This window comes from Phacochoerus africanus, chromosome 4 (genome assembly GCF_016906955.1).
Source record: "Phacochoerus africanus isolate WHEZ1 chromosome 4, ROS_Pafr_v1, whole genome shotgun sequence".
Lineage (NCBI taxonomy): Eukaryota > Metazoa > Chordata > Mammalia > Artiodactyla > Suidae > Phacochoerus > Phacochoerus africanus.
In genome coordinates this window covers 45421230-45447969 of record NC_062547.1, presented here as the reverse complement: position 1 = coordinate 45447969, position 26740 = coordinate 45421230, and the positions used below count along the sequence as shown (strand labels likewise).

General features: G+C 47.4%; 1 protein-coding gene across 1 annotated transcript in view; it reads left to right on the top strand.

Annotated features, from left to right (window-relative positions):
- INSC (INSC spindle orientation adaptor protein) overlaps positions 1-26740 on the top strand; it is a 168075-nt gene that overhangs the window by 34883 nt on the left and 106452 nt on the right. Inside the window, exon 2 of the mRNA XM_047776215.1 lies at positions 3301-3401. Coding sequence (XP_047632171.1) covers positions 3349-3401 — 53 coding nt within the window. The 5' untranslated portion in view covers positions 3301-3348. The remainder of the gene's footprint in view (positions 1-3300; positions 3402-26740) is intronic.

The window sequence follows — 26740 nt, the reverse complement described above, 5'->3', positions numbered from 1 at the left end:
GATATGTGTGCAGCCCAGATGTCCCCAAGAGCCCCCCCCCCCCCCCCGCCAACCTCTAGGAACACGTGCGATGTCACGAACCAAGGTTTGGTTAGTAGGCAGCCTCTGAGGGCCTAACCACTGGGAAGCTCTGGATGAAATGGAGGAATGAGGCTGGTGCCCTAACAAAATCGAGATATATGAGGTTTATTGAAGCTCCCTCAGCAGAGAGCCCCAGTGCTTCCTAATGAAAAGGAAGAAATTGTTTGAGCCTGACCTGTTCCTGCTGGACTCTAGCTAGCTTCTGCCCCAAGGGCTTACTGATCAGTGATTAGGAATCTGTTCTATAATTTCGTGGCCGTCAAGCTATGTTTCTGGAATCTACCTCTTGGAAAATCAGAACATTCTCCTGCATTGAGGTGTCTGCCCATGACAGCTCCCTCTTTCTTGGGGCCCCTCTGCTACAACTTAATCAGACCCCAAGGTTCCTCCAATAGTCACAGAATCCTAACTGGTTCATACTTTATAGGGCCTTGGAGCTTCCTGTGGCCTTAAACTTTCCTATTGTCACCTGCCTTCAGTTTTAGTTCCCTCTCCAAAGTTTTTCCTCTGCCCCTTTTCTTCTCCATGATGAAGACGGAACTAAAATAAGATCTGCTTGCTCCCTGCGTTCTGATCACGTCAAAGCATTCACTCTGAGATGCTGGTATTTCCCTTTCGAATTTTTTTCGTCAAACCTATTGAAGAAAGAACAGATACCTCATTTTGTTGTTTATGGCCTTTTTTTTTTTTTTTTTTTTTTTTTCTTTTGTGACGTTCTCTTCAGCCTGCTGACTCACTGGGCTCCAAAAATATACCTTCTCAATAATGAAAATAATGAAAGTAATAAAAATTGTGATACTCCTGATGCGAGAGAGGCTTTGTGGAGCACTGTTGTTGTGCTGGGTTCTTTATATGCTTTATCTCATTTTCTGCATCTCCCCCAGCAAAGCTGACCACGGGGCTGAACACACCGCAGCCTCTCAGGGCATGATAACAAAACCTATTTATTTAGCTCTCGACCTGGCCTGACACTTCTGCCTTCTTTATCTTATGTCATTGTTATAATAGCCCTGTAAAACAGATATTATTATCTTCGGTTGCAGATGAAGAGTTAGGGCTCCACGTAAATGTATTAAAAATTCATTCCACTCATTATTTCTATAGACATATGGAGTGTTTGCTAAGTGCCTGGCCCTTGGAACCAAGTGGTCCCTGCCCTCCAGGGTCTCACATCTAGTGGGGCCTGTAGGTCAGGGAGCAGGCAGTGGCAGTGAGTCTCTGGAATTTTCTAAAGCCCTAGTTTTAGTCTGGGCTCCTGCCTCCCTATCCTTTGCAGATTCGTTCTTTCGTCTTTTATTCTGAGCATCTCAAGGGGGTACTTTATGTCCAGCCACATCACTATTAATTAAAGTCCTCCTCTGTTCTTTTCTCACAAGGGTCACTTGAAATCATAGTGTAAGAGTTTCATTTTTCTGGACTTGCCTTGCTGCCCCCCTCAGCTGTCTCCTTCCACAAGTTCATACTTGAGTTCTCTGGGTGTCTCGCAATCTGCTGTCCTCAAGCTCGGGACGTGACAGGTGACAGCCGGTCCTCTCTTGACTCTTGCTTCACCCAGACGAAGGTGGCAGAATCTCCATTTTCCTTAAAGAGGCTTCTTTAGGAGTTCCCGTCGTGGCGCAGTGGTTAATGAATCCGACTAGGAACCATGAGGTTTCGGGTTCGATCCCTGGCCTTGCTCAGTGGGTTAAGGATCTGGCGTTGCCGTGAGCTGTGGTATAGGTTGCAGACGTGGCTCGGATTCCGCATTGCTGTGGCTCGGGCGTAGGCCGGCGGCTACAGCTCCGAATCGACCCCGAACCTGGGAACCTCCATATGCCATGGGGGCAGCCTGAGAAAATGGCAAAAAGACATAAAAAAGAAAAAAAAAGAGGCTTCTTTATTGGCTTGGAGAAGGAGAGGGAGAGAGGGAGGGATGGGGAAATGATGTTGAGGCAGGAGATAAACAGGTGGCAGCTGATTTTATGGAGGAAGAAGGACACTGTCATCTTGGTCTAACCTGAGAGGCACAAGCAAGCCAAGGGACCTGGGTTCCCTTGATAGTTAGGTGGCTTTAGGGTGTTCCAGAACCCAAACCCTCGCTTAGACAAGAACTTTATGATTTTACACACTAGGAAGCTCAGAGGTGGGCCAGACTCAGTGTTGGTTGATTGAGGGGCTCAGCAATCAAAGATGCATGTCTTTTTCCCTCTCTGTGCCCTTCTTCTCCAGTTGGGTCCTCTGTGATTGCAAAGATGGTCTCTAGCAGCAGTGGAGCGATCGGATTCCTTGTTCAGGTCCAACGGGAGAGATACAGTCTCACCTTGCAGCTAGTGGTTAGGAGAAAGTAAACTTTTCCTAAAGACCATCCTGTGATGGCTCATTGGCTTGAATTGGGTCACAGGCCTATTCCTGAACCACTTCCTGGCAGTTTGGGTGAAATTACATCATCTAAAGTGGAATGGACTTGGGGAAGCAACCACCATGCCCATTATAGTGTCATATTTCCCAGGCGTCAACAAAGTGAAGAACCAACCCTGAGATGGGTAGAGTTAGGGAATTAGCATGTAGAGTTGCCAGATTTAGCTAATAATACAGGATGCCTAGTAAAATGTGAGTTTCAGGTGAACCATATACTTTTTTTTGTCTTTTTGCCTTTTCTAGGGCTGCTCCCACGGCATATGGAGGTTCCCAGGCTAGGGGTCGAATCGGAGCTGTAGCTGCTGGTCTCTGCCACAGCTACAGCAACACGGGATCCGAGCTACGTCTGCAACCTACACCACAGCTCATGGCAACGCCAGATCCTTAACCCACTGAGCAAGGCCAGGGATCGAACCTGCAACTTCATGGTTCCTAGTCGGATTCGTTAACCACTGCGCCACGACAGGAACTCCCCGTGTACTTTTTTAAGTCTAAGTATGTCCCATGCAATATTTGCTGGTCTGTATTTCCAGCATTTGGTACAAAGCAAAATGGTTTAGGTTAAGTGTTTAGCAGTGAGACATGGGAAAGGATTGTAGGGGTTTGCACCAGGCTAGGGACTTAGAACCAAGATCAAACCTGAGTCCTGCATGGCTTGTATGAGGAGAGTAGAGTATAAATTGGCTCAAACAGCAGAGGAGGGCCAGAGTGGCTTCCCTCCACACCTGTGTTGATTCCCTGTGGTCAGAATTTGGGAAAGAAAACAATTGTGCCTCTTCACTCTGGGGACCTCAGTGACACCATCCTTCCCTCTCTTTCCAGGGCCCCAACCGCTGCGGGCAGGCTTTGCTGCAGATCGGCGTCAACCTGATGGCGCTGCCAGGAGGCCGACACCTGGACTGCATCCCCCTGCAGGGTCAGCGGTAAGTAGCGCTGCTGTGTCTCAGGGCCAGCCCTGCCCTATCTGGACTCTGGCTGAGTCCCCACCCCAGGATCCTGTGGTTTGCAAATGGCCCCACATCCCTGAGGGCTGTGCTGGGTGGGGGGCGGGGAAGCTCAGGACAATATCTTGGGGATCCCTCATTCACTCGGCAAATACAAATGGCCTGAGCACTGGGGCACGGAGGAGTCAGCCACATCCTGCCCCATGGAGCTGTGGTTTAGGATCCAGGTAGACAATGAAGCAAAGAGTCAAGGGGGGTGTGCTGCTAAGATAGGGGACCCCTGAGGAGGCTCCAGGTCTCACCTCAGCCAATAGGCTGGAGCCGCTGGGAGAAGGATCCTCTCTGAGCCTCGTGGAAGGAGTCTGTCTACGCTCAGATGTCTTTCTCCCAGAGCACCAGGGAGAGGAGTAGGCACAGAGCTGGGCCTTGGGAAATACTTGTTGCCCTGAGCTGGGCAGTGTGGGGAAGTGGTGGGGGACGGGGGTGGGGCTGCACTGAACAGCAGGTGAGGCCTGGATGAGTGGAGAAGGAGAGACCTGGGGACCTCAGAGCTGCCTTCATGCTGGTGAAAGGGGTAGGGAGGCAGGTGTGGATCTGACTTGGTTGGTCCTGGAGGCCTGAGCCAGAAGCAAAGGTAGAAGCACCAGGGCAGCAATCTCTGGTGCCCAACTGTCCCAGTTTGCCAGGGACTATAATTTGGCACTGACAGTTCTGTGTCCTTGGAAACTCCTTAGTCTTGGGCAAACCAGTGTGGTTGGTAAGCCTATGGAGGAACTTTGTAATTTGCATTCTCAGTGCTTCCTCTTAGCTTTTCTTTTCCTGCTATTTTTTTTGGGGGGGGCGCACCAACAGCATAGGGAAGTTCCCAGGCTAGGGGTCGAATCAGAGCTGCAGCTACTAGCCTACACCACAGCCACAGCAACACAAGATCCGAGCCACGTCTGCAGCCTACACCACAGCTCATGGCAATGCCCAATCCTTAACCCACCGAGTGAGGCCAGGGATCGAACCCACATCCTCATGGATACTAGTTGGGTTTGTTACCACTGAGCCACAATGGGAGCTTCTTCCTGCTCATTTTGATGGAGCTGTTTTGAGGCAACAGAATCTAAGCAGCCCTTGCAAGGCCATTAAATCATTGTTTTCTTTTGTGGTGTCTCTATGTATCATATGTACCACCATCAAATTTTTATTCTTACCCTCCCCACCTGAATTACCAGGGATTTCAACCTATTTACATCATGCATTTCCATATTGTTTATTTGGTGTTTGAGTATTCTTTGTGGAATGTATGTTGCTTTTTATCAGAAAGAGGGAGTTCCCTGTGTGGCGCAGCAGAAACAAATCTGACTAGGAACCATGAGGTTGTAGGTTCTATTCCTGGCCTTGCTCAGTAGGTTTCAGGATCTGGCATTGCTGTGAGCTGTGGTATAGGTTGCAGATGCGGCTCGGATCCGGTGTTGCTGTGACTGTGGTGTAGGCCAGTGGCTATGGCTCCGATTAGACCCCTAACCTGGGAACCTTCATATGCCACGGGTGCAGCCCTAAAAGAACAAAAATAACTAAATAAATAAAATCAGAAAGAGGAGTTCCTGTTGTGGAACAGCTGAAATGAATCCAACTAGTATCCATAAGAATGCGGGTTTGATTCCTGGCTTTGCTCAGTGAGTTGGGGATCCGGCATTGTCGTGAGCTGTGGTGTAGGTTACAGATGTGGGTTGGATCCCATGTTGCTGTGGCTGTGGTGTAGGCTGGCAGCTACAGCTCCAATTTGACTGCTAGCCTAGGAACTTCCATATGCCGCGGGTGTGGCCCTACAAAGAAAAAAAAAGAAATAAAATACATAAATAAATCAGTAAAATCAGAGAGATTTATTAAATATTTGCTAAAAGTCTACTGAAACTGGGTTAATCTCTATAATAGCATCAGTCTGCTCTCCCAAAGTCATTATTAGAAAGAGTTGTAGGAATATGAAATACTTGGAAGTTCCCTGTGGTACAGCAGGTTAAGGATCTGGCATTGCTGCAACTGTGGCTCAGGTTGCAACTGGGGCACAGGTTTGATCCCTGGCCTAGGAACTTCGACATGCTGCAGATGTGGCAAAAAAAAAGAAAAAAAAAAGAAATATTGGGGGCTGTGGACACTGTGAGAAATGTAGTCAAGCATTTCCTTTGCATCCTGACACAGAGAATAAGGGATACTATGGAGGCTTAATATCTTTCCTTGCAGACGCTGAGGTAGAGCTCAGAGGTGGTGAGATGCAAACCTGTAAGGATACACGTGTGTTCTCAGAGATGGGGATTTGCCTCTTCCTTTCATGATTTGAGCAAGCTTCATCCACTTTGAACACGTGACCGCCTGGCTTCAACATCAGGCTCCTCCTCTTACTAGTTGTATGACCTTGTATGAACTCCTCAACCCCATCAGCGCATAGGACCTACGTCATAGGGTTGTTATGCAGATTAAATGAGTTACTAATACATGCAAAGTGTCTGCCATGCAGTGAGAGCTACCAAAAGGCACCTTTGTTTATTGAGTGCCTGCTTCGAGTCAGAAGTCCACTGGGGAGAGTTCTTGTTGTGGTGAAGTGGAAATGAATCCGACTAGGAACCATGAGGTTGTGGGTTCGATCCCTAGCCTTGCTCAGTGGGTTAAGAATCCAGCGTTGCCGTGAGCTGTGGTGTAGGTTGCAGATGCAGCTTGGCTCCTGTGTTGCTATGGCTGTGGCGTAGGCTGACAGCTGTGCCTCCGATTTAACCCCTGGCCTGGGAACCTCCATATGCCATGAGTGTGGCCCTAAAAAGGAAAAAAAAAAAAAATCCACTGGGGCTCTTCATGTAGATGATCTTAAGGAATTCTAGAAATCCTTCCCCCCCACTCCAACTTGATTCTTGGTTCTGCTCCTTGAACCTTGGGTTTCAGTTTATTGATCTACGAAGTGGAGATTTTATACTTATATCATCAGGTTGTGATGAGACTCGACATATAAAAGCTCCGCCTGGCCCATAGAACTGTTCAAACAGTGTTAACTTCCTCTTTAGATGAACAATAAGTCCCTGGAGTAGAGAATATGGGGCCAGGGTAGATCACCTCCTGGTACACCTTCAGCCCCTGGGAACCACTGATCTCTCTCTTCCAAGCTCCTGAGAATTTTTAGGGATAAAAGAAAGTTAAATTACATAAAAATGATTTAGAAACCCGATCATTATTCTTTTGGAGGCAGGTTAGGCTTTCGAACCAATACTGTACAGCAAATACCTTGGGAGGAAATATGACTCCACATGTGTGTACAAACACTGCAACCTGCAAAAATATTTGTTTAGAATGTCTTTAAGCTTCTAGTTCTAATAGGGCCGGGTGGGCTGCAGAGAGAAGGTGGTATTTTCTTTCATATATTAACAGCCTGGCAGGGCCAGGCCAGGCCTACCCAGAGCCCTGGAGGAGTATAATCCTCTTAATCGTCTCCCACCCTGCTCATTGTCTGTGTTCTGGAGGCATGTGGATGGGCCACGTTCACAGCAGAGCTCTGCATATATACAGGATGTCACAGGGGTCCATTTGTTCAGTCTCATGCTGCATTATAGGCAGACAATAGCAGCCACCTCTTCTTTCCTCTTGTTCCAAGCTGCAGAGGCCTCTCTCGTGGGGACTAACACCACAGTTGTGGTCCCCAGATAAATAATTAATGCTGGATAATTGACTTCTTTCTGTAGTGTTCCGCTGAGACGGAATCTCACTCTAGTGCCATTGTTCACCTCAGGGTACAAAATAAATAAATACTGTCAAGTTGCGTGGGATCATCCCGCAGCCTGGGTGGATCGTATGGGTTAGGCCTTTGGTATTTGAGACCCTCATGTGCAAATAGCATCAGAAAGGGTTTTTCTAGGTGCCGGTTCCTGGAAGAGACTAGAGGACAGGGAGCAACTGAGTCTGAGGCCAGAGGTCGGGATCCGGAGCTGCATGGGTGTGGGTGATAGGAGGGCTGTGACAGGCCTCTCAACTTCTAACTGCATCTGAATGTCCCGGGAAGCTTTCATCTTTAAAAATAACAGAATAGATGAGCCAAAGAATGAAATTCAATGCTTGGAAACTTTAATGTGCAAACTCGACATTAATGAAGCATTTCCTTCCTCCTTCCTTCCACTACTTTTCTTACCCACAGATCAAACTGGGACACCTGCCAGTTTCCCTCTGGTTTCCTGCCAGGGAGAGTGGGGATACGGATGCAAGGACTGGTCTTTACTCACCTCCGTAACAAAGTTGGCCCATTCTCTTCCTTCCTTCTAAGTGGCTGGAAGCATATAGGTCTTGGAATAGGACTTAGGCTCAAAGCCCAGCTGCACTTCCTACTGGCTATGTGACTATGCTGCCACTTAACCTGCCTGAGCCCTGGCTTTATCTTCTGTAACAGGGAGGCCAAGGGCGTTACTTTAAAAGGTTGTGTAAGTGCAGGGGCCTGGGGAGTGGGAGGTGGGGGTTGGTTGGTCCAGGAAAGAAGTCTCTTTAGACCTCCGAGTGCCAGCCCACACTTCACCAGGTCATCCTGGTAACAGTAACACTCCCACCTCCCTCCCTCAGCAGTGGAAACTCTTGCAAGCTCAGGTTCAGATACGTCTTTGGAGGTTCAAGGATATATTCTTGGGAGTGAAGGGAGCAGGGGATCAGCTCTCTGGGTTGCAGAAGACTGTGGCTGCTGTGTCTCTAGCTGATCTTTGCTTTCTTCTTGGGTCTCTGGGCATCTGGTACACTGATTTACCACCCCCTCTCCCCACTGTTGGCTCTAGGCTGGGTGGTGGTGCTTCGTGGACCCAGCTATGGTGGTCAGGGTGTTGCCACCTGTCTGCCTGCTCCCTGAGTTGTGCCTTCTATCATCCCAACATAGCCTGCATCTTCTATGGGGATCCTGATGGCCCAGGCCTTGGGTTTCACTGTCTCTATGGAGAGGTTACTACAGGGTGGGTTGGAGGCCAGTCTCAGGGATACAAACAGGGCCACATCCAGACATGCCCTCCCCCTCCCTCTCTCCTCCACTCCTTCCCCTTCCTTCCTCCCTCGCTCCCTCCCTCCCTTCCTCTCTCCTTCTCCCATCCCTCCCTTCCTTCTCTCCTTCCTTCCACTACTTCTCTTACCCACAGATCAAACTGGGACACCTGACAGTTCCCTTCTGGTTTCCTGCCAGGGAGAGTGGGGATACGGATGCAAGGACTGGTCTTTATGTACCTCCATAACAAAGTTGGCTTGTTCTCATCCAGCACTTGCTACAAGCTGGGTGCTTTTGCACATAGCAACTCCATCCTCACAGCAGCCTGTGTGGACACTTTTTATATCTGTTTTGCTACTGAGGGGAGCATAGGTTAAGTCCTCTGGGAAGCAGCCATGGGGATGGAGCTGAGAGTTCAGGATGGTTCTTCAGGAGTGCCTTTGGGCCCAACACCCATGGAAGGGAGAGAGGGAAGCAGGCCTGGGCAGGGGGAAATGGTGAGCTGTGATGCCTGCTCAATGATGACCTCAGCTGACCTTATAGGGGCCTTGGGCTCAGAGCAGGCTCATTGGCCAGAGTGGCTAGGACCTTCACATGCCACCTTGATCTGTCATCAGAACAGGCAGTGTGGACAGGGCATGACCTCAGGCGAGGTGGCACTGAGACGGTCTCAGGGGGTTGGGGGGGCTGCCAGCTGGAGGCAGCACGTCCTTCCTTGAGGGGGGATTTGCACGACATGTACAGTGTCCATCCCGTGAGGAACCCGAGGCTTGAGGAGGTTGTCACTTACTTGTCCAGGAAGGGCTGACAAGGATCAGAGCTTGGGTACCTGTTCCCAGATGGTGCTTGAATCTGAGTGCTGGCCAGGACTCTATCTGGGCTGCCTTTTCTATGATGTTCTTGAGGGCATTACATAAACAAATCATTCATGATCATGTGCTTTGTATGGGGTTCGTGTGCTTATGGACATTTGATGACTGAAGTGGGCGTGGTCCCTTCCTCCTGCAACTAACAGACTCATCTCTTGACCTGATCAGTCCTGTGTTTGTAGCAAGTCTACAACCTGGTGCTTTTATTTGGAGGGTCTCACAGGGAGGGAATCACTTTCTCACCAAGTTTCTGTTCAGCCTGGAGTCTGAGCCGAGCTGGGACTGGGTGCAGCTACAGCTAGTGGCAGGCGGCCTCCTGGGTCGCCCCCTGGCCTGCTGGCCGGGACCCGCCCAGCTTCCTTGAGCCAGTGGGGGCCGTCGCAGGCCAGCCTGTCTCCAAGTAGATAATGGCTTGCATGTGTACACCCTTGGTCTGTGGCTGGTTTTCTGTTGCTGGGCTGCTTACTGTGCCTGCGGTGAAATGTGCAGACTGTAATTGTCAGTGGGATAATTGGATATGTTTCTGTTGTTTAAACCGAAAGGAAGGCCCATCAGAGCTAGAATCAAATTCCCTTCCTTCTCCCATCTCCCAAGATAAATCCACAGAAACCCAGGGCGTGACCTTGTAAAGGCAGAGGGACAGTGATTCACTGTTATTTTTAGGAGAGGCTGGATTCGAGTTCCCTTACAGTGCCGGGAACTGGGATTGTAGAGGCCTCCAGTGTTGTCGTTGAAGTCTCCTCAGAGCTCATCTGTGCGCCCCCTGCATTTTAAGATGGGGAAACTGAGGCCCATAAAGGGGAATCGAGCTGTCATAAAACTTTTCGGGTGTCATTCCCATCGTGGCTCAGTGGTTAATGAACCCGACTAGTATCCATGAGGATGCAGGTTCAATCCCTGGCTTCGCTCAGTGGGTTAAGGATCTGGTGTTGTGGTGAACTGTGGTGTAGGCTGGTGGCTGTGGCTCTGATTCGACCCTTAGCCTGTGGAACATCCACAAAAGAAAAAAAAAAAACTTTTCAGGTGCTGTCTTGGAGTTGGTGGAAGCCTTCCCTGGGCTGTGCTTCTTAAGCTTATTCTTCTACCCAGCCTCCAGTAAATTCTAGCAGCTCTGTGTCCTAGCCCCAGGGGAATCCTTGCAGTGACCTGTAATACATATCAGTTTCATTTATTCACTCATTCATTGGAATGAAATTTATTTTAGGCTAAGAACTTACTTTGGGCCAGGCTGTGAGGAGTACAATAATGATTTATGTAAATGTCATCTCTCCCACTCAGTGCTAAATGTCCTGAGGGCCAAAGCCATTTCTGATTCATATTTGTGCTCCTGTAATTAAAATACACACAGTTGAAGCCCAGTAAATGGTTGTTGAATGAATAAATGTTTAATAAGGGTTTGATGAATGAATGACCGATGGCTGAGGAGTCTCAGGTGACTGTGAGAAATTAAATTCCACAGCTCGAATTTTGTTTCTTTTTCCAAGATACTCTTCTGTGTCTAGCAAGCTTTTCTCATTCTTTATCATAAAAAAACGCTTCTTGGAGGGAAAGGATAAAATAGTGTTTTACCTTGATTCATTTAAATATGCTTTCTGAATGGAAGCCAAAGATTTAATTGGTTGAAAGAGTCAGACAGTTGGAGAGACGTTTTTTTTTCCTTCTAAAGAATAGTTATTCAGAAATATTTTCCATCATTGGTTTTAAATTCGTTGGAGAAAGTGTCTCTGCAATTTCATGGTTAAATGTCTTTTGCAGGAGAACACGCCGTAGTGGGGAGCAGCAGCCAGGGTCCAGAGGCTGGCCTTCCTTCCATCCTGCCTTCCTCCCTCCCTCCTTCCTTCCCTGCCCTGGCTCTGCGCTAACCTGCTGTGCATCCTCAGGTGATCCTGTCCCCTCTCTGAGCTTCAGTTTCTTCATCTGAGAATGAGGACCTAGGCAAAAGTTTCCCCAGCAACCCATTCAGCTCTAATGTACCAGGTGTCCACGAATGAGGTTTGGAGAGTCTTTTCCCTTTTCTGGACAAACATGTATGACTACGGTGCCTCAGGACTGGGAAGGAATCCCACTGACCAAAACAAAGTCTTCTTCCTCCCGGTGAACTGCATAAAGAGGCTTAGTGTCTGCCTGGTAGCTAGGATGGAATTTGCAAGATGTGCTGGTCTGGGAACCCCTTCTAGCATTTGAGGGTGTTCTCTTCAGGTTTTATGGAAGCCCCATTGGTATGGCCTGGAAAAGTATTCTCTGGGAAGGTGGGGGAAGATCGCCTTGCTGTGCTGGGCTATAATACAGAGACACCCACGAATCCCAGCCCTCCAACATGCTTTATGATTTGAAGTTCTTGTTTTTGACTGAATTCATTCCACCCCCGACTACTGTTGGCATCTTGCCACCTTCCCAACATGTGGTCCTGTGACTTTCTTCCTTTGCACATGCTGTTTCTTCTGTCTGAAACCCCATGGCCTTCCAGCTGCTGCTTCTCCTGGTGAACTTGAAGGCATCCCTCTGGTGTTGGCCTGGGAGGCTTTCTCAGATATGCTAACTTGGGCTGAACAGCTTTTCTCTGTGCCCCCCAAGTTCTTTCTGCTGCCTTCACAGTGCCGTACGGAGCACACTGAACCATAACTGCTGATTTACCATCATTTAGTCCTTCAGCTAATGTTGATCAAGTGCTGATGAAGTGCCAGGTGGAGGGATTCTATCATACTGCAACAGAATGTCCTGCCTTCTTGGAGATCATAGTCTTGCCACCTCTCCTCTATAATCCCAGCACCTAGCCCAGTACCTTGGCCTATTGGGGTGTTCAGTAAAGCTGGGAGGCCATTACCAAGTGTTCTTGGCACAGAGAGGTGTTCTTTTACTGAGAATTCGCCACTGAACCCAGCAGGTGGAATAAAGTAAGGCAGCGAAACCCAAATTCCAGATTTTGAAGAAATAATTAAAGTCTCATTCTTTTTTTTTTTTTTTTGTCTTTTTAGAGCCGTACCTTGCTGCATATGGAGGGAGGGTCCCAGGCTAGGGGTCAAATTGGAGCTGCAGCTGCTGGTCTATGCCACAGCCACAGCAATGTGGGATGCAACCTACACCATAGCTCATGGCAATACTGGATCCTTAACCCACTAAGTGAGGCCAGGGATCAAACCTGCATCCTCATGGATGCTAGTTAGATTCATTCCCACTGAGCCATAATGGGAACTCTTAAAATTTCATTCTAAGTGAAAAAAAGTTAAATGCACCAACAAGAAGGTAGGCAAAGATTTCCACAAACTATTGACTCCCAGTGTTTTGGGGAACATTGGGTGCCAGGCCAGTAGGATTATCTGGCAATGAGGAGCTGGTACCTAGGCCAGAGCACAGGTCTGCTGAACTGGGAAAAATGGTTCCTTTTGACATCTGAAGCATCAGGCATGGTTACCTTCCCCCAGTGATGGGCTTAGAAGAATGAGGAGGGCCACCTGAGAGGCAAGAGCAGAGGCAGGGCAGGGCAGTGAGGGGGTGGGAAGACCCTTTGCAGCCAGAGTCCTGAGAGGCTCACTTCCCATTCTGTTCGAACAGTCTCCCTGGCTCCCTGCTCTGGCAGTATTACTGGTGCAAACTCATCAGAGCCCTGTGATGGTCGGACCAGTGGGCTAGGAGTTCTGTCTCAGATTTAAATGACACACACCCTATCCTCTTCCAGAAAGAAATAAGGCAAGAGTGTGAAAAATGACTAGACATACTCTGGTCTTTAAATGATCACAGGCTTTAACAAGGCATTGCTATGTCACATAAGGGACGCCTAGCACACTAGAAAGAGCCCCAGCTGTGAATTCGAGGGTGGGAATATTGGCTAAATTGCTGAAGGCCATTAAAGAACATGGCATTTTGTTAAAGCAAGGCTCTGGCATCAGATTGCATGGATTCTTGTTTCCACTCATCCACTGTAAGATCTTGGTCAAGTCAATTCACCTTCCAAATGTCAGCAACATGACCCTCGTGGGATTGTTTTGAGGGTGGAGTGAGCAATTAAGATTGCATCAAGCCTTTGTCCAGAATCAAGCACTCAATCCATTTATTATGACTTTGTTATGACGATTAACAGTGAGGTCTTGGACACATTAAGTAATGCCTCCAAACCTCAGTTTCTACATCTCTAAAATGGATTGGTAATCTCCAATCTTCAAACCACTGTGAGGGCAGAAGGAGAGTGTTATGGATACCCCAGAAGGTGCCCCATTGTTATTAATTCCCCCTGCTTGCTGTGTGGGTAGTTACTTCCTTCTGATTGTAGAAATGTTTTCGGGAGCCCGTTGTTTCACACTGTAACTCCTTGGTATAGGACGATGCTACTCCTCCCTTCCCCAACTCTACCCTGGATAATTCCAGCTAAAAAAAAAAATATATATATATATATATATATATATATATATATCCCACCGGTAGCCTGGTCTGTGGAGATGATTATGGTTACATCTGGCTTTGTGTTTGGACTCTGCCAAACTCTAGAAAAACCCAGACTTGGGGCCTCCGTCACCTCCCTTCAGATGTCCAGGAAGGCCACCATCAGAGAGCAAGGAGAAGGGTGATTTGGGGAGTAGGGATCTGCTTCTTCAGAGGCTCTGCTGGGAACTGGTCAGGGCTCCTGGGAGTCCCGTTCGCTCTCTGGGATGCTCTCCCTGCTCCCCAGACATGGATGGGGACTATCTTCACAGCATCAGGCTCAGATTCCAGTTCACCATGGAGATGGCAGAAAGCCAACCCTGGTCCTGGCCTCTGGCCCCTCCAGCTCTTTGGCTGGAGACCCTACAGGCTCCTGACTGTGAAGTTTCCACCATGAAGGGTATGTGACTCATTGCCAGTCCATCTGCTTTGACCTCAGTGTTCAATTCTCTTCCTCTGTGTGAGAGATCAGATCATCTGTACTTGCAATGGAAACATTTCCTGTATAGTGAGCTGGCAGCGCCAAGTGCACAACTGAAGACCATTGAACCCCTGGGAGTGGCGAGGTGGAAGGACAGCAGGCAGCCCCCACCACACAGCAAGAGCTGTCCTGTCCAGCCAGACTTTTCATGTTGGGGGCCAATCAGCAAATCCAGTAGGAAAGGTGGGGCCCTGAGAACCAGAGAGCTAATGACAGAGAATCTGGTGAGCTCTGCAATTATGGGATGCTCAGCGCTAAGGCGGTCCAAACCTTAAGGAGCCGCAGACCCGGACTCCAAAATTGAGAAGAGCATCTCATTATGTGGCGGCACAGTGACCGCGGCTGGGAGTGGACAGGCTTGTGGTGGGGCCATGCTGGGTTCACCAGGCCTGGACTCCTTCCTGGGGAGGCCTGAGGCCTCTTTGATGGACCTCTCTGCAGAGCCTGGCTCCCACTCCTGCTGTGGCCTTGTATAGCCTATGTGTCATTGTGCCTCACCCTGAAACCAAGCAAAATGAAAACTAACTTCTCCCTGGATGGAGAAGGATCCAGCTTTGCTCCTTCCCCTCCTTCACCCTCCCATCTCCTCATCTCCCTCCCAGACCATCCACTTCTTCCAGTCCCATGTCACTTCCTTAGTTCAGCTTTCCGTCTTCTCTCTGCTTTATAACCATCATCTTCCAATAGGTCACCCTCCTATGTAGTATTTAACTCACTCCAGGCCACAATTATGTCACTGCCCTGCTCTAAAATGTGTGTGTCTCTCTCTCTTTTTTTTTTTTTTGTCTTTTTAGGGCCACACCCACGACATATGGAGGTTCCCAGGCTAGGGGTTGAATCAGAGCTGTAGCTGCTGACCTACAGCAATGCAGCAACCACAGCAATGCAGGATCCAAGACACATCTGCGACCTACACCACAGCTCACAGCAACGCCGGATCCTTAACCCACTGAGCAAGGCCAGGGATTGAATCCATGTCCTCATGGATGCTAGTCAGATTCACTTCCGCTGAGCCACGATGGGAACTCCCTCTGAAATGTCTTCAGTGGCTCCAACTTGCCTTCAGTATTAAACCCAAGTTCCTCATCATGGTATTCAAGGTTTTTGATCAACTGGTCCCTGTCTCTCTCCTTAGGCCCCTTTCTGGCCACCCCTCCTTGGTGGCTGATGCTTGAGTCCAAGGAAACTCTTGGTTGTATTACTATTTTTATGTCTCTAGCCCCTTTTACATTTATGTGCAAGTCCTTTTCCCCTTGTCATCCTGGCCAGCTCCTCTCCCCCAAGAACCAGGGCAAATGTCATTTCCTTTGTGTACTTGTTCCCAGGCGAAGTCAGGCCCTCGGTCTCCTGTGATCCTAGACCCTCCTGTTCACAGCATCGTGATGGCAGTGGGATGTTTAGTTGAGAGGAGGAGAGACTCTGGGCTCTTGAGCGTGGGTCTGAGTACTGATTTTCCCACCTACCATACCCACCATGGGACCTCTCCCAGCAGAATTCTCCTCCTCTGTAAATGGGGGTAAATAATAGTCTTTTCTCCCAGGGCTGTGGGGAGGATTAAGGAGACAATATATAGCGAGGGCTTAGAACACTGCCTGCTGGGCTTATTGCTGGAACTCAACACATTAGCTACTGTTGTAATTATTACCAAATTGGAGTCTTAGTGCTTTCTTGCCTGTTCCGGGTCATGCCTGAGCTGCGTGAGCCCTAGGATTTTCTCCTGTTCAGCTTTGTGCTCAGCTGCTGGAACAGGTTGGTGCTAAGAATGCTTACAGAAAACACCAGGACACTGGGGCTCCAGGCCTGGCCCCGGCACATGGCAGCTGTGGGGCCTGGAGGAATAGGCAGCCTTCCCTGGTCTCTGCATCTGGGACCCTTCTGAAGCCAGAGCCAAAGGATCCCCACAACTGGGGAAAAAAAGCTCCTGATTGGAGGCTGAGGCTGGGAGTGGAGGGAGAATGTGGTGGAGGAAGAGGGTGCACGGGCTGGGGGCTGGAGGCTGATGGAGTCTGTGGGTCAACCTGCTCTTGGGCATCCTCTAGTGGTGATATCTGGACTCTCACCTGCCTTTCCCAGCACCCTGCAGAGGTAACTGGAGGGCCGCTGACACCTTAGACATGTGACTTCCCCTCAAGGTTCCACTTTGGCAAAGAAAACACTCTCCTTCAGGTAAGGAGGAGAACAAAATGGAAAGATAAAGCTAACTTCTCTTTAGTCCGCACATCAGGTCTGTGTTACAGCCGTGAAACTTGAGGACAATAAAGACTCGGCTCCTAGGTGTGAGAATGCATTTATAATTTCTACCGGACAGACCTAAACATGCCATGGGGACAGAGCACAGTCTTTCATGATGCAGTTTAGAGAGGCATTTAAGGACATGGGGTCTAGAGTCTGCTGGGCTGGGTTCAGAGCCAGACTTTGCCACGTACAAGCTGGGTGATGTTCGATAGTTCGTGTAATTTCTCCAAGCTTCAGTTTCCTCATTTGTAAAAATAAGATAATTATAGTGCCCTGTCCTCAGGGTCATTGTGAGGACTGCATGAGGCCGTCCCCATGAGAGCTGGCACAGGGCCCAGCCTCAATAAATGTTAGCAGTAATGATTATGAAGCTTATCACAATAACCCCATGAGACAGTACAGTTCATTGTTACTCCCATTTGATAGATTTTTCAGCTTAATTCAGTTCCATAAATATACCCGGAGCCTCTTCACTGTGTCGGGTCCAGCACAAGGGGAAGCACTCAGGGAGGGCATGACAGACACAGGTCCTTCCCTGCTTAGGGTCTAGCAGATAAACAAGGAGTTAAACAGTGGAGACCTGGGTCACTACAGGGAAAGACAAGGTGCTCCAGACCCATAGGACAGAAGCTCACCTGGGAGTCAGAGAAACCTACTTCAGAGGAGACATTTAGGCCAAGATTTCAAGGATGCAGAGGCATCACCGGGGTGAAAAGGAGATGGGGAGAGAGGGCTGGAGGCTGGAAGTAAGTTGTTCCTGAGTTAATGAAAGGCCAGGGAGCATTAATAGTGTCTTCTTTCTCTGAGGGCATCCAAAATGCCAGAGTTTGAGAAAGTTAAAAAATGAGCTCTGAGTTATCAGAAAAAGCAGCTGTGAAATGTATACATTAGCTCCCTGGACTGGAAACAGTCACTTGGAGCCAAATTCACTGTCCCCTGGCTTTCTTTCTGAAAGAGAAATGACAGCACACTCCATAGATGCTGGACAGGCTGGGGAGGTGGCAAAGGCACAGGCTTTGGAGTCAGGCAGACCTGGGCTGCCCTGCCTTTGACTAGCGGCAGGAAATTTTCAGAGCCTCAGTTTTTCCTCCTCTATAGAATAGGGCATAATAAATAGCATTTCTGTCACTGCAAGACAGATACTGCAGGTGCAAGCACTTGACATGTGTCTGGCATGCAGAAGGTATTCAATAAATAGTCTTCTTTATAGCATGCTTGGAACTGTGCTATATATATATATATATTTTTTTTTAATTGATTCATTGGAGGAGTTCCCATCGTGGCTCAGTGGTTAACAAACCCGACTAGGAACCATGAGGTTGCGGGTTCGATCTCTGGCCTTGTTCAGTGGGTTAAGGATCCTGCGTTGCCGTGAGCTGTGGTGTAGGTTGCAGATGCGGCTCAGATCCCGCATTGCTGTGGCTCTGGTGCAGGCCGGTGGCTATGGCTCCGATTAGACCCCTGGCCTGAGAACCTCCATAAGCCTTGGGAGCCGCCCTAGAAAGGGCAAAAAGACAAAAAAATAAATAAATTGATTTGTTGGAATAGTCACATCTTTTCCCTCCCTTCAAGCCCTGCTTTAGACAGATGGAGGCCCACAGCCTGGAGAAATGGATGGGACAAAATGACTGTAATGCCATTATCCATGTCCCCTTCACAAATTAGTCCCAGTTGTTAGCTTCAGGGTGTATTGGTGGGCCAGCTCTCCTGGGAATACCTGAAAAAGAGGATCAACTCTCTTACCATGTTATACATTAATTAACAATTAATTGTCTGTTGGTCATTATCAACAGAAAATATTATGCAATGCATATGTCCCAAGGAGTAGGATGAATAAAGAAAATGAAGATTTCTGGGTAGTGATGTGAAAATGCTTTCCAGTGCTATAGCTTGGAGCTGAGGGTCCATGCAAGGAACACAGAGAGACAGAGGCCATCCCCAGGGTAATAGGTGATTCGGGAAGCATGTTGCAGAGTCATCAAAGGAGAGATAACCTCCTCCCTGGTTCCAGCATTGCATAGATGGGGGAGCCCTGAGGAGAAGCGCTGCTGTGAGCTGTCCAACACTATACACCAGGGAAGGCTCTATGCTTAACATGTGAACAGTAGTTAGGGATGGAGAGATGGAAAGTCGTCTCCCTTTTTCACAAAAGCCTCAATGCACAAAAAGGCCTGTGCGGCTGCAGCTCAGCATGGATCAGAAGCCAGGCAATGAAAACACTGGAAGATGTGAACAAGATCAGAGAAGCGACATTTCCCTTAGTCTCAGTTGGCTGGGTTTCACCAGTTCACCAGTGCCTTAGCGAAGAGAGGTTGGAAGTTAATATCCCAACCATACTATAAATTATTTATAGCTTGTTGCATAAATAGTTATGCTTAAATTAACTGTTTAATAAACAGTTTATAGTTCTTTGCATAGCGGAGGTTAAGTCATTCTAAATTAATCCATGTGTTGTTTTTATAAAGCCCTTGGTAAGTGTGCTTTCCAGGTTGGGTTGTGAAAAGGCGTAGGGGCCAGGTGGAGCCAGCTGACATCTTGTGACAAGATTCCTTGGATGTCTCAAGGGGAATTATCCTGTTTACTCAGAGCGAATCCCAGAGTGCTTGTGATGGCTTCCCAGGCCCTCCAGGATCTAGCCAATCCCTTCTCAGAGCTCACCTCCTACTGATCTTTCCTTTACTCACTCCAATCCTGCCACACTTACCCCTGGACTGTTTTTCAAACCCCCTGGCTCCTTCCACAAAGGGTCTTTGCACTGTCTGTTCCCTCTGCCTGGAATGCTCAGTCCCTGTATTTCAGCATGTTTGGTTTTCTCACCTCCTTGAAGCATTCACCATATCTTACCTTCTCAAGGAGCCCTACCCCAACCCTTTATTTTATTTTTAAAAATCATTTTAACTTTGATTGCAAGTTCTGCATGTTCTTTTTTTTAATTAGAGTATCATTGATTTACAGCGTTGTGTCGATTTCTGCTGTACAGCAGAGTCACCCAGTCATACATATGCAACCCTTATTTATTTATTTATTTAGTTATTTATCTATCTATTTATCTATTTATTTAGGACTGCACCTGCGGCATAAGGAGGTTTCCAGGCTAGGGATCGAATCAGAGCTACAGCTGCCGGCCTACACCACAGCCATAGTAACACGGGATCCAAGCCTCATCTGCGACCTACACCGCAGCTCACGGCAATGCCGGATCCCTGACCTACTGAGTGAGGTCAGGGATTGAACCTGCATCCCTGTATTTGTTTCTGAGGGGCCACACAGGAACTCCTACAACCCTTGATTTTAAAGGGCAGTTACCTCCCTGCCTCTTGCGTAAACAGTCTTGTCCCCACTTATTCTCACTCTGCTGTTTAACAGAAATTATCTGCTTTGGGGAGTTCCTGTCGTGGCGCAGCGGTTAACGAGTCTGACTAGGAACAATGAGGTTGCGGGTTCGATCCCTGGCCTTGCTCAGTGGATTAAGGATCTGGCCGTGAGCTGTGGTGTAGGTTGCAGACGCGGCTCGGATCCTGTGTTGCTGTGGCTCTGGTGTAGGCTGGTGGCTACAGCTCCGATTTGACCCCTAGCCTGGGTACCTCCATATGCCTCGGGAGCGGCCCAAGAAATGGCAAAAAGACAAAAAAAAAAAAAAAAGAAAAGAAAAAAGAGAAAGAAATTATCTGCTTTGAACATAGCCTGTACTTTTACATGTATACATTTATGACTGCTTGTTTTCCCTGCTATAATGTACCTTCCATGGGTATATTCACTATGTATCCTAAGCAACCAGAACGGTTCTCAGCACAGGGTAGGTGCTAAGGATATATTTGCTGAATAAATATTCAGGGTGCAATTTGTGAGATTTTGTGGGTCATACACCCTGCGGGGAGGCTGGGAGTGCCTAGAAGTTTGGGGAATGAAGTTCTGTGGGGGGCAGTCCAGTGAGAGGGACGGGCTTTCTTCCAAAGAAGGGCCAGTGGTCCCTTTAGATTCAGCAGGTCTCCAACTGAACCTACCATCCTTGCTTCTGAACTGGTTTCTCCCGTCTCTTCAGAGGCTCAAGTCAAAAATCAGAGTCACAGAGCTCCTGTTGTGGCACAGTGGAAACGAATCTGACTAGTAACCAGGAGGACCCAGGTTTGATCCCTGGCCTCGCTCAGTGGGTTAAGGATCTGGCATTGCTATGAGCTGTGGTGTAGGTAACAGATGCGGCTTGGATCCTGTGTAGCTGTGGCTGTGGCGTAGGCTGGCAGCTGTAGCTCCGATTCAACCCCTAGGCTGGGAACCTCCATATGCCACTGGTGCGGCCCTAAAAAGCCAAAAAAAAAAAAAAAAAACCAAAAGGAAAAATCAGAGTCACATCTTTTGACTATTCCTGGTCATGCATCATCCAGATGGAGTGGTATCCAAGTCTTATTGATTTTATCTTAGTTACCTTTGAGTGATTGTTTTCCAGCACTGTGGCTGCCATAGGAATCAGAGCTCCTTCTCGTCTTGTAATTGAACGTCAATTTGGCTGAATATAAAATCCTTGGTTTCCTTTAGTATTTTTATTTTATTTTATTTATTTATTTAGTTTTTTTTTTTAATGGACACACCCGTGGTATATAAAAGTTCTGCAGGTCAGGGGCTGAATCAGAGCCGCCGCTGTGACCTATGCTACAGCCACAGCAACACCGTGTCCTTTCACCCACGGCGCCAGGCTGGGGATGGATCCTGCGCCTCCATGGTGACCTGAACCACTGCAGTCAGAGTCTTAACCCACTGCACCATTATGGGAATGTCTACTATTTTTAAAATGTTGCCTCACTTTTTTTCTGGTATAAAGGATTGCTCTAAACCAATCATCATAGGATAATTTTCTGTTCCTTGTAAGTAACATGAACTTATTTCTACATGCACAAAGGATTTTTTTGTTTTGTTTTAAAATCCAATAATCTTGCTAGAGTGTGCCTTGTATGCTTGTTTTCATGTATGTAGTACACGCTATAGTTAATGTTCTTCCAGCCAAGTTTTCCTGACTGAAGAGTTTTTAGTATTTATTCTGTTCCTGTGTTTTGGGACTTCACCCTCAGGAACTCTTCGTGTATGTTATGTTTTCTTTGTCTATGTTTACTATTTGTTGCTTGCTCACAAATCCTTTTTATTTCTTTCTTAAATTTTAAAATAACTTTCCAACATTTTCTTCATTTTATATTTGATTTTCTTAAGGCATTATCTTGAGTTTCTTTTTGTTTAGTCCTTGTTTCTAAAATGACATTTCCCTTTTATTTCTAATTCTCTCCTGAGTGAGGATACCTTCTTTTTGAGGTCTTATGCATCTTTTTCATGTCTCATATCATTTTCTTAAAATTTAAACTCATTTTGTAATAGTTATTGAAATATTGAGATGGTAAGTTACAGTTTCCTTCTGTTTTGTGTGTACGTTCTCCTTCCTGGCATTTTCTCATTGTAACGTTATTATCCTGCTTTTCACTCTCTTTTTAAAATAACTGTGCACAGATGATAATTTTTTTTTTGTCTTTTTTGTCTTTTTAGGGCCGCATCCACGGCATATGTAGGTCTAATCAGAGCTACAGCTGCTGGCCTACACCACAGCCACAGCAATGTCACATCTGAGCCATGTCTGTGACCTACACCACAGCTCATGGCAATGCCGCATCCTTAACCCACTGAGTGAGGCCAGGGATCGAACCCTCAACCTTGTGCTTCCTAGTCAGATTTGTTTCCACTGCACAATGATGGGAACTCCATCACTCATTTTTTATGTGAAATTAGTTTTCATGAATTTTTAAGGGAAGGCTTAGGGTTCAGGAAGGCTGTTCTAACTTTACAGAGCTCCATCTTCTTTTGTTCTTATGTAGGGTTCAAAGATAGAATGATCTGCTTTCTAAGATTCCTAGCTCTGTTTCTGCCCTCACATTGGTCTGAACATCTCTTCCTTTGGTCTCAGTTGTCTCCGTTCTTCTCAATTTTTTTATTTTGTTTTGTTTTGTCTTTTTAGGGCTGTGCCTGTGGCATTTGGAGGTTCCCAGGCCAGGGGTCAAATTGGAGCTGTAGCTGCTGGCCTATGACACAACCATAGCACCGCCAGATCCGAGCCGCATCTGCGACCTACACCACAGCTCACAGCAATGCTGGATCCTTAACCCACTGAGCGAGGCCAGGGATCAAACCCACAACCTCATGGATATTACTCAGATTTGTTGCTGCTGAGCCACAACAGGAACTCCTGTCCTGCTCAATTTGGATTCTCTTCCCCAAAGTTCCATCTTAATGTGGTGCTTTGTTGTGGAAGAGATTCCTGTTGGGCCAGTTTTGAGAGTTCAGAGTCAATACCTTACATTCACTTCTTTGGAGAGGCAAACCCCTTCTGACTTCAGTTACTCGTCTCAATTTGTCATACTCTGCTTTCTAGTAAATACCTAGTGGCTACATTGGGACTCTCCTTTCTCATGTTCACCAGATGCCATCTTATTGCTTCCTCCTCTTCCTCTCGTGCAGATGGTACCAAGCAGCCTTGTACCTGCAGGCAGTTTGTCCCCACCTGCTTATATTCTGAGGTTTGTCAGAATACTTTATCATCTAGTTTTGTTGTAAACACTATCCGTGGGGTTTGGCTTTGTTATCTAGTTACTCTGTCAGTTTTTATATGGGGATAAGGAGAGATTGAAAAACTATGCTGCCACTACTGTCATCTTTCTGCAACTTATCTTTATTTCTCTTACTTTTAAGTAACTAGGTTCTGATGCTATAGCTGCTTTCATTCACATCACCCCAGAAAAACTAATGCATACAAAATTGCCTATCAGGCATTATTCTATGCAAATATATACACATATTTGTATACATATGTATGTATGTGCGTATGTATATATTCATATATTCAGTTCATTTAATAATCACAAAAAGCCTTGGAATTAGGTACTATTATCATTCCCTTTTGCCAGTGAGGAACTGAAACACACAGAGGCTACAGAACTTTCCCAGAGTTATAGTTAGCACGTAGGCAGACTAGAATTCAGTCCAAGCAGTCTAGCTCTGGAGTTCACGCTCTGAGGGGAACACTGGTGCCCAACAGAAGCCACATGATGCCTGGAAGATCCGGTGCCATGCCTGGCTTTGAGAGTGGCACATTGGTATCTGGAAGATGCAGCGGTAAGAGAAGAAGCAGTGACTGTGACAGTCGGAGATGTCTAGCAGAGACCAGACAGCGTGACATGACCCAGAAGGAAAGGCAGCCATGCTGAGTGGACCCAGCAGGGCCTGGAAGCCAGAACAATACCCCAGTGTGAGGGGGCTCAAGGAAGAAGAGAGGACAGAATTATCCAGTGTGGCCTTGTGGTTGAATGAACCAGTCTTTTTTTTTTTTTTTCTTTTTACAGCCACACCTGAGGCATATGGAAATTCCTAGGTTTAGGGAGTCGAATTGGAGCTGCAGCTGAGGCCCACACCATAGCCATAGCAATGCCAATGTGAGCCTCGTCTTCGACCTACACCACAGCTCACGGCAACACCTTAACTCACTGAGGGAGGCCAAGGGATTGAACCCGCATCCTCATGGATACTATGTTAGGTTCTTAACCACTGAGACACAGTAGAAACTCCCTTTTTAACTTTAAAAATTTTTGTTATTTTTATTATTATTTTTGAGCTGGTCTTTTTTTTTTTTTTTTCTTTTTTTAGGGGGGACGTGAGATGAACTATAGGGACTCCTGGAAATACTTGACATTACAGTACATCACGTTGGGATGAGAATGAATGAGGTTGGGCTGTATTTGTTTATGGCTGTTTTTCTCTTAGACAGTGTGATCTTCCTAAGGTCAGGGGTCACCAGCACAAAGCCTGGCACATGATCAACATCAGTAGGGTTTCGCCGAATTGGCCAGGATTTTTTTTTTGTCTTTTTTGTCTTTTTTGTCTCTTTAGGGCTGCACCCACAGCATATGGAGGTTCCCAGGCTAGGGGTCTAATTGGAGCTGTAGCCACTGGCCCACACCACAGCCACAGCAACATCAGATCAGAGCCATGTCTGTGACCTACACCACAGCTCATGGCAATGCTGGATCCTTAACCCACTGAGTGAGGCCAGAGATCGAACCCAAGTCCTCATGGATGCTAGTTGGGTTTGTTAACCGCTGAGCCACGATGGGAACTCCCATTGTGTACACTTTTTTAAACCTTATCAAACTGGCTGAGAATATTTTTATCTTTGTTATGAGTATCATGTGGCGACAGGCACTTCTGATGGGAACTCCTCCCTTCAGTCACTCCTCCAAGGCCCAGCTAAACATCACCACACCTCATGGGGAAACCATTGCCTATAAGTTCTATGAATTGGGACAGTGGTTGCTGAGGGTCCAAGCTCTGTCCAACCAGAGCTTTGCTTCATGGAATGATTACAAAGTGCTCTGTACAAAGGTCTCTCTGGTTCTGCTGACACCAGCTCTCTATTTAAAACAAAAACTTGGAGTTCCTGCCATGGCTTAGTGGTGAACGAACCTGACTAGGATCCATGAGGATGCAGGTTCGATCCCTGGCCTTGCTCAGTAGGTCAAGGATCCGTGTAGGTTGCAGACAAGGCTCGATCTGGCTGGTAGCTGTTGGAGCTCTAGCCTGGGAACCTCCATATGCCACGGGTGTGGCCCTAAAAAAAAGAAAAACAAAACCTTTATTATCATGCCTTTTGTGGGATCTAGTTACTTACCCAGTCTCAAATTTTAACCACAGGGAAAAAAACTATAGCAAGGAGCTCACCTGTACCTAGTCTGACATCCCAACCAAAGATAGCATCCACATCTTCAGAAATACAGTCCCAGAACAGAGGAAGCCATGAGTTCAGGGATTCTAATCTGTGATCCATTCCAGGTCAGGGCACGCATGCTTATCCGAATAACACTGCAGGTTCTGGAGATATTTTCAGCTGGTGTGGCGAGGCTCGCAATCCACTTCCCAGGCAGTCTCAGGTTTACCTGATTCAATTAAGTATTTACTGATACCTGCTGTATGTCAGGCCCTGTGCTGATGGCTGGTGATGCAGAGATAAAGGGTCCCTGCCCTTGAGGACATCTCAAAGGCTGGTGGATGAGAGAGACAGGTGGAGAAACTATATAGTGTGGCCGGTATGCACATAGTCTTTGGAATCAGGCTGCCCACTTGGGGTTCTGACTCTGTTAAGTCACGGAAGTCTTCTGCACCTCTCGCCTGTAAAATAGAGCCAATAAGAATGTTCACTTAATCACGTTCCCATCGTGGCTCAGCAGAAGCGAATCTGACTAGTATGCATGAGGATGCAGGTTTGATCCCTGGCCTCACTCAGTGGGTTAAGGATCTGGCATTGCCGTGACCTGTGGTGTAGGTCACAGACCCGGCTCAGATCTTGTGTTGCTGTGGCTGTGGTGTAGGCCAGCAGCTACAGCTCTGATTCGACCCCTAGCCTGGGAACCTCTATATGCTACAAGCGCAGCCTTTAAAAAAAAAAAAAAAAAAAAAAAGAATGTTCACTTAATCAGGTTATTGTGAGAATAAAACACTGTGATAATAATTTTACAGCCATGGGACTAGCAAGATCCAATAACTATTAGTTATTATCATCGGTAGACTTTGTCTGTTTTCTCTTTTCCCTGTGATTTCAGAACTGCTTTTTATCCAATTCTCTATTATTTATTAGCTAAACACAATTATTATCTTAATGGTTTAGTTATAACTTGGGCAGCCTGAGTGCAAAGCAAGCTGGGCAAAGTCAGGCTGGGTGGAAGGTGGATAAATGCCTTGAGCATCAGTTCCTTTTGCCCTCCACCTGCTGGTGAGCTGGAGGCCCCTGACGACCTCCTTTCCCTGATCAGAGTTGGCCTTGGACCTAAGTGAGAAGCGCCTGCTTGACGGGGCTTGGAGATGAGCCACTGACAGGGGTTCGGAAGAAGCAGGAGGCAGGGATCCAGGGGTTTACTAATCTGCTCGTTTATTCTTCTCTGTACATTTGGTTGCTGCTGGGGGAAGAAGAGGAGGTATCTGTTTAAACGATCGCTAGAAGGAGAAGTTATTTTCAGCTCCTTCTTAAGGAAAACCAGATTCTGCTTTCCCCACAGGCGCCCCTTGTCTGTTCTCATCTCTGAGCCTGTCAGTCTGGAAGGCAGCTCCTGGAACTGCATGGCCGGGAGTGGGTTTGGCCTGAACACAGCAATTACATCCCTGGGGCCCGTGATCCTGGTCCTCTTACCATTCAGAGCTTTAGGCAGAGTTTGTGGCTCACAGCTTCCCTTCATCTTCCTGCTGCTGATAAACAGTCCCTGAAGTTCTTCTTTGGAAAAGTGGCCCTGCCTGTCTCCCTGTGTTAAGGCTCCTCTTC